The 10,939-nt window shown below is 43.5% G+C and overlaps 1 protein-coding gene across 1 annotated transcript in view; it reads left to right on the top strand.

The window, feature by feature from the left end:
• PLPPR1 (phospholipid phosphatase related 1) overlaps window positions 1-10,939 on the top strand; it is a 122,374-nt gene that overhangs the window by 104,245 nt on the left and 7,190 nt on the right. The window contains exons 4-6 of the mRNA XM_007950318.2: window positions 140-390; window positions 4,453-4,629; window positions 8,274-8,405. Coding sequence (XP_007948509.1) covers window positions 140-390; window positions 4,453-4,629; window positions 8,274-8,405 — 560 coding nt within the window. The remainder of the gene's footprint in view (window positions 1-139; window positions 391-4,452; window positions 4,630-8,273; window positions 8,406-10,939) is intronic.

Below are 10,939 nucleotides of genomic sequence, written 5' to 3'. Positions count from 1 at the left end.
AAGTAGGATTGCCCAACCTTCCTTCCGAGGAGTGGCTGATGGGTTTGAACCACCAGCCTTCTGGTGAGCAGTCAAGTGCCTTAGGCACTATGCTACCAGTGGATGTACCCTTTCCTAATTATGTTAAATTTCCTTATAGGTGTGTTTGCATTTGGACTTTTTGCTACTGACATTTTTGTAAACGCCGGGCAAGTGGTCACTGGGCACCTAACGCCATACTTCCTGACAGTGTGCAAGCCGAACTACACCAGCACAGACTGCCAAGCACACCACCAGTTCGTAAGCAACGGGAACATTTGCACCGGGGACCTGGAAGTGATAGAGAAGGCTCGGAGATCCTTTCCCTCCAAACACGCTGCTCTGAGCATTTACTCTGCCTTATATGCCACGGTGAGTGTGCGAGTCCTGCTCTCCCCCAAGTTGAGTTTTTGCTCAACATGGCTCTCTCTGCATCCACCCATTCTTTTGTCACCATGACCTGACTGATAGTGATCTATCAAGTCATGCTGTAACATGTGTCGTCTGTGTTATATCATGCCATCGCCCTCCTCCCCGAAGTCCCGGCGCAATATACGTGCGATAGCCTTTCCGGCCAGAGGATATTGGTTCCGGAAAGAATTTTGATAATCCTCTAGTCAAACCCCATTGTTTTACAGGTCCAGAAGCCCAGAGAATAGCTAAGGCTACACAGTCAGAGCTGGAGCCCAGGCTTCTGGGACCAGATGTGAAATTCTCTTTGCTCGTAGGACAAGACTCTTTGCCAAATTTTGGTTGATTTCAGAATAGCACTCATTTCTCACACCTGCCGACAATGTGCAGGTGCATGTGACCCCATACTGCCCAGCAGCGAGGCCGACTCGGGAGACTCCCACACCTTTCTTTTGCTCCTGCCAGCACCCCTCTCCACTGCTCTGCTGGCAAACAGGAATGGACTGGGATGACCCCAGCATAAGTTCCCTTCTCCTTGCTTGCCAAGCCCCCTAGAGTTTGACTGCTCCACTGGGGTGGACTTGCCCTTCTTGCTCTTGTCACAGAGAAAACCCAAAATGTGTCTGCTCTTAAAATACAAGATAGAACTATGGTGCCCTTTTATTTTCCTGCTATTTACTTGCACCCCTTGTGGAAATGACATCATGTCACCTTTCTCGGGCCAGTCCTTCATTAGAACCCAGACCTCAGAAGTGTAGGGCTCAGCTCAAAGACTCCACTGCTCAGTGCTGGTAAATGTGTGCTTAACTGTGGAGTGCCAACTGCTGGTCAAAATCGTCCCTTTTCTCACTCAAGCTTATTTTATATTCAGGATATGATCAGTCCAATGACTCTTGATGAAAGGTAGGAGAGCGAGAAGGCAGGGCAAGACCCCTCTCAAGCTGTCCGTTCTTCCTGGGGACTTGGAGCCCAAGCACTGTCACCCAGGCTGTGACACAGGGACGCTCCTAGCCGTTCCACTGAGAGTACCGCAGGGGTCCCACTCTGCTTCTGATGGAAAAGCCCCTGAATATACTAAGGGTGGGGAAAAGGTGAATAACTACAGGCCTGGCCTATTGAGTAGAGTTTAAAACGATTGGTTGAATATCCTCTTTAAAACAATGGAAGCAAAAAGGGCCTCTGTGTTCCATTTACAAGGAGCTCTGGTAGTGCAGTGGGTGAGGCATTTGGATGCTAACCAGAAGGTGAACAGTTCAAACTCACCAACTGCTCTCGAGAGGAAGATGAGGTAATTTGCTTCTGTAAAGATGTATAGCCTTGAAAACCCAATGGGGGTCACTGTGAGTCGGAATCAACTCGATGGCAGTAGGTTTGGTGTTTTTTTGTTTGTTTTTTAGTTATTCCTTTTAGATCTACTCTTCAATGAATACATGACAAAAATGATCCCTACCACCCCCATGCTAAGGAAACATGTGAACACAAATAATTTAATAAGTTCTGATTGATGTGAGCAGGTCAAATGTAACTTGGTTAGGACTCTGATTTTCCAAAAAATTTATGGCATGTATTCATTAAACAAAGAAAGCCCTCTGAGGCATACAGCGCATTTTCTAGTTTTTTTATATTGATGTATCCTAAATTATCTGGTGTCCTGGAAGAAGTGCAGCTGGAATGCTCCTTGGAAGTGAGAATGACCAGACGTCGTCTCACCTACTTCTGTCATGTTGTCAGAAGGGACCATCCCTGGAGAAGGAGACCATGCTTGGTAAAGTGGAGGGTCAGCAATTAAAAAAAAAAGTGGGGGGAAGGCCCTCAACGAGATGGATTGACACAGTGGCTGCGACAATGGGCTCGAGAGTGCAAGCATTGTAAGGCTGGCACAGGACCAGCCTGTGTTTCGTTCTGTTGTATGTATGAGTCGGAGACGACGCGACGGCACCTAACAACAGCAACAAATTATCTGGAGTCAAATTATTTAAAACATGTTTTCTTTTTATTTCATCAGAATCAATTCATTGTGGTGTAGAATTCATTTTTACACCATTGTAAAAACAATCCTGTTACTCGTAGTACATTGCTATCTTATCAAATGATGCCATAAACTCAGGGAAGAAAGAAGTGAGTACAGTCAGCTCACTCAAAGTAGCTGCTCTTCTAACACATGTTTCCAAAGTGTCAAATAGAAGCCGATCGGATCATCCTCGCCATACAGAACATGAAACCGACAAACCTGGTGCCAATATTCCAACTGTGCAAACATTTTCAGAACCCCTACTGCAGGTTACATGCTTTTACAAAGTACTTAACAAGTATTTCCTAAGTGCCAGTTAATGCTGTGAGAAATAGGGCAAAGTAACCATAGCCCCATGCTCTTAACTCTTTGAAATCTTGTCAGAAAGTTTATAAAGGATACAATTAAAAAACAGTATGTTGTTGTGTGCCATTGAGTCGGATCCGACTCATAATGACCCCTCATTGGGTTTCTGAGGTGGTATCACTATGGAAGTATATTGTCCAACCTTCCTTCCGAGGAGTGACTGGTAGGTTTGAACCCCCAGCCTTCTGGTTAGCAGTCAAGTGCCTTAGGCACTACGCTACCAGAGCTCCCAGAAAACAACACAGGAGCATAAAATACTAATGTTAAATATATAGTAGAAATTTCAATAACATTTCTCCCACACACCCTCAGCATAGTGTGATAGTATGCTCTAATTTATGCAGCTTTGATCTAACCACTGTAGTGTAGGGCATCTGTTACATATGATAATGAGAACCCTACCTTTTTTATTCACACCCGTGTTGAAGCATCACTGTATGCAGTTGATTATTTCCATTGCTAATTGTAATGTGTATCTATTTGCACATTTATGTGTGCTCACGCCATACAAACACTGTTTGTCATTGACTATAATGTAAGGATCAAGATATTACTTTCTAGGGTTGCTAAACTCATCACATGTGTTAAGAAATGATGGATCCATCATGCCCTCTAGTGTTTTTTTGTGACCATTACCAGGCATATCTTCCTGATCCTAGGCTACCAGGAACAGATTTGATAAGTCCAAAAAAACCAAACTCACAGCCATTGAGTCAATTCCAACTCATAGTGACCCCCACTGGGTTTCTGAGGCAGTAAATCTTTATAGGAGTAGATTGCCCCATCTTCCTTCCACTGAATGGCAGGTGGGTTTGAACCACCAATCTTCTGGTTAGCCACCAGATGCCCTAGGCACTGTGCCACCATCTCACCCAGCTTTTTACAATGAGATAATAACAGCTCGAATCTCCAGTGTTATATAAACTGCCTCACTGCTTACTTAGTTCATGTCTTCCTGACCTTGTTTACCTGGTGGGACATGCAGGAACGCTTACTGTATCAGAACACACTAAGTAAATGATTGGGTGGAACTCATCACAGCTGCCCCGAGGAATGTGAGCATCAACTTTCCAGCACAGTTGTAGCTCATTTGTGTGACACATTGGTTGGAAGGTTCTAATTCAGCCAACGCACTCATCAGTCACCCCTTTGGAACAGATTGCCTGGTTGCCATGAGTTGGAGTCAACTTCACAGCAATGGGTTTTAAGAGTGAAGAAGCAGCTAGGCCTCTGGGGTTTGCAAGAAGGAAACTGTATAGTCACTCGCTGCCTGGTTTTCACCCTAAAGTTCGTTCTCACAGAAGGTTTAGTTGGTGTTTGAGATTCTTGACCCCCCCCCCATGCTTCTTTAACTTCGTACGTTAACGGCACGGTCTGAAACTGATGAGGATTGTGCAGTCCCTCCTCATGCCCCGTCCCTTCTGTCCTCGTGCCCCTAGACTGCGAGGCACCGGGACTGACATGCATCTGTCCATTGCTCTTGCTGCCCTAGTTTCCTTCCTTAAGTTTCTACCAAGTAGTTCAGTGAAGTTGTTCCAGGAAAACCAGGTAGGGCCCTGTGTGCGTTGGTGTGTGAATGTGTACACACATGTGTATGCACAGGTCCAAGGGGCCGCCTGCTTACCCCGGCCTCTGTCCTGTTCCAGATGTACATCACAAGCACAATCAAGACGAAGAGCAGCCGACTGGCCAAGCCGGTGCTGTGCCTTGGGACCCTCTGCACAGCCTTCCTGACGGGCCTCAACCGGGTTTCTGAGTATCGGAACCACTGCTCGGATGTGATCGCAGGCTTCATCCTGGGCACTGCTGTGGCCCTGTTTCTGGTACGTCCCCTGCCCTCATTCTACCCCTTTCCTCTAGTTCCCTCCAAAGGGCTGCATCGGATTGTGATGAGGCAACAAAATCGGGTTTCCAGACTTCTTTTTAGCGTCTAAGTCCATAGGTGCTCCTCTTGTCTCAGCCTTGTGAATGACAGTTATTCTCCAAGTGTTATGCATCCTGCTGCTGTAAGAGTGGTTTCTAAACACTTTTCCTTTCAGAAATAGGATTGGCTGTATTGCCTCTCGGGGGTCAGGGAGAAGATTGCGCCAGGACGGACAGCTTACCCCACTTTCTTCAACACTGGGCTTTGGGATTGAGGCTGGGCAGACTAATAATAGGGCATACTTTAAAAGCAATGTTCTGTAAATGTTTGTTCTAAATATTAATAAGTGTTTAGAGCCTAAGGTAGGTGTTGCTTGAGAGAAGAACAGGAAGAAGAGCCCTGGTGGATGCATGCAGCCTCTTTTCCAAAATGCCAAGAAATTCGGGTCTGACCCCAGACTTGCATAGCCCACTCAGAAAAATGAAAGCCCTGTAGCTAACCACACCCCCACTTTTCAGAAGCCCTGGTATTATCTAAACATGTTTCTTGGACATCCCATCTCCACCACAGGTGGCTTCTCAACCATATTTAAGAAACATCACGGAGAAGAGCGTTGGTTGATAAGTTGTCTCCTTACCCTTACATTTCTGATGAGGTTTTCACTCCCATAGTAGACGGGGTCACTGTGAGTTGGAATGGACCCAACAGCAGCAAGTTTAATAGATGGGGGCCAGGTCACCTAGCAAATCTCTTAATCTTTATAAGATTATAAAACAATAGGTTTGTTTTCTCATTGTTTTTGTCTTAATTTTTACAATAAGCATCTAATAGGTTGCACATAAATTAGACAATTTGGATAAATGTTGACGTGTGGCCATACCATGGAATCACAACCACTATAAGATAATGAACACATCCATTACCTTCAAAAGCTTCTTCATGCCCCTTTGCAGTCCTTCCTCCTACCCTTCCCCTCTCCTGTTGCTAAAACAACCTCTGATCATCTTTCTGTCACCACATATTGCTTTGCCTTTTCTGGAATTTCATATAAATGAAGTCATATAGTACAAACTCCTTTTCTCTGCCTTCTTTGTCCCAGCATAACTCTTTGGAAATTCATCCATGCTGTAGCATGTGTCAATAATCCATCGTTCCTTCCTATTGCTGTGTCATACTCCATTGCATGGGCATACTATAGCATTGTTTCATTTTGTCTTCAAGTATTAAAAATGAGCTTATCCTGAGCTCCAAAAAGAATGCTGACAACATTCTTGTCCTTATTTACAGTGAATCACCAGGCCTGGAGCCTCATGTGTTACACATGAAATGAATTCCCTAACTGTATTCAGAAACCATCCCGAAGGAGACAGAAGCCATTGTTGTCTGGGAAAACCTCCCTCCTCCCATTCTGCCCTTTGTGGTCCAAGAACCCATTAAGAGTGATATCACATTTCAATGAACTTCACAGTCATATAACCTATCTACTTCCCAGACCCTAAGTCAGCATTTCTGATCCTTTTTTATTGTTCAGATACACATAGGAAGTGATCACACTTAGTGAGGACACTGATTGGGAAGTGTGGTTCTAACTCAAAATTATTCTGAGTGGACCCCAACTTTCTTCCCTTAGTGAAAGATGAAAGATATAAATGCAAATTCTCTGGGTGAAGTTGCAGGGAAGGTGGTACCGAGATGATCTTGAGAAGTTGATGTCTGATGAAGAATAGCTCCCAAGAACACTTTTTAAAAGAGGGAAAGGATACAGGTGATTTGAAAAGGAGAGGGATTTCAGAGTGAGATCAAAGGCTTTGGGCTCCAAAGAAAAAACAAACCACTTTACTGTCCAACCATCCCAAGCTCAAGAGAGTGTGACTGCCCTGGGCGACTTTGTGAGATAATTGCTTTGGATTCCTTTGTGTTTGCTGAAGCCCCAGATTCAAATTCTGCTTTAACATTAAACTTGTTTTCTCTCAGCAATGTACTGTTGGTCAATTTCTGCCTCCTTGACATGATTTCGCAATTGATGTCAAAATGTTATTTCCACAAATCACCTTTTTGTAAAATCCAGATCAGCCATGGGCTTCCTCTGCATGAGATGAACCATCCTGTCTCAGACGGCACCTGCATGTGCACATGGATGCATAACACATACACGTCCATTATGCTGGGAAATAGGAGGGGAAAGAAGATGGAGGGATGGACGTCATGGAAAAGACTGAAGGATTCCAAAGCAGAAAGTGGGAGAGAAGACAGAAAAAGAGAGAAGAACAGTATCTGAGAGTAGAAACATAGTTGCTGCATAGGTTGTTTATTGTTTTCCTTGTTGTTTGTGTACACCATGAAGATGAAAGTGGGGGGAAGAGCAAGGAAATTATTAGTTGAAGAATTACTGCATGCCCCACACTGTATATGTATATCCAATCATGTGCTTCTAGAACAACTCGAGCAAGTTGTCAGATAAGGAAAATGAGGCTCAAGTCACTTCACTGACTTGCCCAGTGACCACTCAACCAATTCGCCGTGAATCTAACCTGGTCTCTCCAACTCCAGAGCTCCTACACCTTCCACTTTCCCCGTTTCCTGGAGGAAGCTTGAGCAGGGCTGGAAAATGAGATGGAGGTGAGCGAGATAGCGAGTGTTTTTTTCACTGAAGTATTCTGCAGGGTTTGAAGAGTAACAGGAAAGATGCTAGTTCAAAGACACCACACTGGATATAGCAACAATGATGAGGAAGCAAGTGGAAGAGAGGATATGGAAAGAGGCTAGTAAACTCTACACAGACAAAGCGACCAGAGAAATGGTAACAACAGAGTCAGTTAGGAAGGAGCTTCAGTAGGTAATCAAGAAAGTGGGTCATAATGTATAGGGGAAGCTCTTAATGGAGACAGTAAAAGAGAATAGCCACTGATAGGTCATTTAATATCAAGCAAATAAAAATGAGCTACCTAGTCACATAATTGGAGTGTGAACATTTTAAGCAGGTGTTACCTAGTAGTTAACACTTACAATTTACTTCCTATGTGTTTGGCATTTATTAAGGGGCAAATAGCATAGTGGTGAGAGGTAGGGGTTCTGGTGTTCAAATCTCTGTGTGACCTTGGGCAAGTTGTCTGGTTTCTCTGTTCTTCCTTTTCTAAGCAGGAGCTGAGTATAGCACTTCTCTTGTAAGATTGTTGGGTAGGTTAAATGAAGCAAGGTGAAACCCTCAGCACAGTGCCAGACACAGGGTAGCCCTTGATAGGTACCATCTGTTGTTATTAGGCAGTTTACATTCATGGTGTTTTTTAATTGTTACAAATCCTCTGAGGTGGGTATTAGCCCCATTTTACAGATAAGGAAACAGACTCAGTGTGGTGCACTGATTACCACCCGCTATCTGGTGATTAAACAAATGCTCCCACACATGGACACAGACACACCCACTTAGAGTGTTCTTTGTAGACACCCTGTGTCATGCCTCAGATTTTCTATGATCCCGACCCATTGAAAAGCAGAAAGTCAGTATGGCGACAGTATTCAAGGGGAAAGTCCTGCCTTCCTCAGAGATGGCCAGGTGGTGATGGCTGCAGTCTGATCCCAATCTCTTTTCCCCTCATCCTGCAGGGAATGTGTGTGGTCCATAACTTTAAAGGAACGCAAGGATCTCCTTCCAAACCCAAACCCGAGGATCCCCGTGGAGTACCCCTAATGGCTTTCCCAAGGATAGAAAGCCCTCTGGAAACCTTAAGTGCACAGGTATAGTAAAGTCATTTAGCAAACCAAACCCACAGGCTCACACCTGTAACCTTGGATACTCAACAAATCTGTTCCTTCTTGGAGGCAAGATTTCACTGAATCCATCCCATAAAGATGCAAGTCTGATCCCTCAAGTAAAGTGTCATCACAGCTTCTCTCAGTCAGTCCTGTTTTCATTCTGGAGTTGGCAGTTGGACCCTCAGGAAGCTCTTAGTAAGGTCCAACTTGAACCCCACTTGCTTCTGATCACTTTGACCTCCAAGGCAACACTTCCACAAATTTTGTCCAATCATGTTGAAGGCCAACTTCATTGATCGACTGGGACAATATTTGGAAAGAAAAATGTTTTGTTCCATCCAGTGAAGGGAATAAGCTGGAAGCACGTTAATAAGAGCTCATATGTCAATGTCCTTTTGGACCTCTTTTGATGACCACAACTGAAAATTCAGTGCCACAGTGCTTACTGGTCACTTATTGTACACCAGGGCCTTATTTCCTGCCAGAGATGCACAGTGTGAGGACCCTAAAAGGACTCACAGATGATCAGAAAAGGTGGATAGAAGTGAGTTGATAGTATGACATGCAAAGTCAGAGACCACAAAGTGTTCTTTGAAAACAAAAGTAAAAAATACTCTGGCTGAGAAAACAGGTAGAGCTATGAAGATGTGCCAACTGAAAAGAGCCTCAGAAGTGGTATTGGGCATGTATATTGTGTCAAGGCCCGTGGCTAGGTACCTTACAAATAATAATCTTCTTTGAATAACTACCCCATTGACCTTGGACAAGATACTATCATTCCCACTTCACACATGAAAAAAATGAAGACAGCGGTGTTAAATCACTTGCCCAAGGCCACAGAGTGAGCAAACAGGAGAGCTGGGATGAATAGGAGTTTTTAATCTGATGAGAGAGGGAGGTGACTAATAATACAACAGGACTTTTATTAGCATGGGCTTGTTTCGGGCAGCAGGGTCCTGCTGAAATGTATCTTTTCTCTGAAAGTCTGTTTATCTTGAAATCTTGATTATATTGGCATTTTCTTACTAAACCATTTTTATAGGTCATGCAAGCCAACCACCTTATATAGAAACTATCATATACTTCATATGAAAATATAATTTTTAAAAAATATTTTTCTCTAAAGCCACTCCTCAGAAGGAAGGTTGCACAATCTACTTCTGTAGTGATACTGCCTCGGAAACCTAAGGTCACTGTGAGTCGGGTCCGACTCGATGGCACATAACGACGACAACAAAAGTTTTTTAAACTCAGATTTCACTCTGAGACACGCTATATTATTTCCTTTCACCTTTAATAAAGTATTTCTAATTTTATCAATGAACCAAGAAAAAAAAAAACTATTTCCATCTTGGAAAAACTACTTAAGGCTTTCCATGAAACGCAGTGCCTAATTTTTTTTGTCTATTTGGTTGTTTTCTCTTAACCTGTATTAAAGTGAAAATTTTGAGTTGGTCTAATTAGAAATAAAGTCTAAAAAGATTGGTTCTGGTTTAGCTATATATAGCCAGTTACGGAAGGAAGGTTAGGCTATGTACTTCCGTAGAGGTATCACCTTGGAAACCCAAGGAGGGGTCGCTATGAGTCAGAGATGACTCGACAGCACATAACAACAACAACTGCTGGTTCAGTGATGACTTAACCAAGTAATAATACCTTTTGGTGAAATGGTCTCTCAGTAAGAATCGCCCTAGTTTTTCTTCCTCATCAAATTATGGGTCTGTGCCCGGTGACATCAGAGTTGCTATCTCTGTTTATAAGATGAAGCAATTGAAGACAAGGGTGAATTTCAAAGCAAACATTTGAATTTCTCAACTATTTTTCTGTCTCTATGTTCTTGTACACTTGTGCAAAATGCATCCACTTTGCCCCAATATCCTAATCTAAGAACACACCCTTCCCATGTCATTTTGCTGCCCAATTCTGCTCAAGGTTTACCCCCTGTCTGAAGCTTTCTCCACAGTTCTTTCTCTTCAGTCAGAACCATTAATGGCTGTCCAGGCCAAGAGAGGCCCAGTGGTGTAGTGCCTAAGGCGTGACTGCTAACCAGAAGGTTGGTGGTTCAAACCCACCAGCCACTCGGTGGAAGGAAGACTGGACAATCTACTTCTGTAAAGATTTACTGCCTTGGAAACCCAATGAGGGGTTGCTATAAATTGGAATCGACTTAATGGCAGTGAGTTTTTTTATTTGTTTGTTTTTAATACTTAATAGAAAAATGGAGTACCAAAACAAGATTATAAAAATCACTATTCACAGGATAGATATAGGATAACAGGAATACATCTATGTATCTATCTATGTTATTGTTCCTAGCTGCTGTCAAGTCAATCCTTACTCATGTGACTCCATGTGTGGAGAGTAGAATTACTCCATAGGGTTTTCAAGGCCATGCCCTTCTGAGAGCAGATCACCAGGCCTGTCTTCTGCATCACCTCTGGAGTGGGTTCAAATCACCAACCTTTCAGTAGTCAAGTGCTCAACCATTTGCACCACGCAGGGACTCCTGCATATGT

Source organism: Orycteropus afer, unplaced genomic scaffold (assembly GCF_000298275.1).
Source record: "Orycteropus afer afer isolate SDZICR_OR568_19922 unplaced genomic scaffold, OryAfe1.0 scaffold00267, whole genome shotgun sequence".
In the NCBI taxonomy this organism is placed as follows: domain Eukaryota; kingdom Metazoa; phylum Chordata; class Mammalia; order Tubulidentata; family Orycteropodidae; genus Orycteropus; species Orycteropus afer.
Note: the sequence above shows the minus strand (reverse complement) of the source record. Positions and strands in the feature narration are given on the sequence as shown.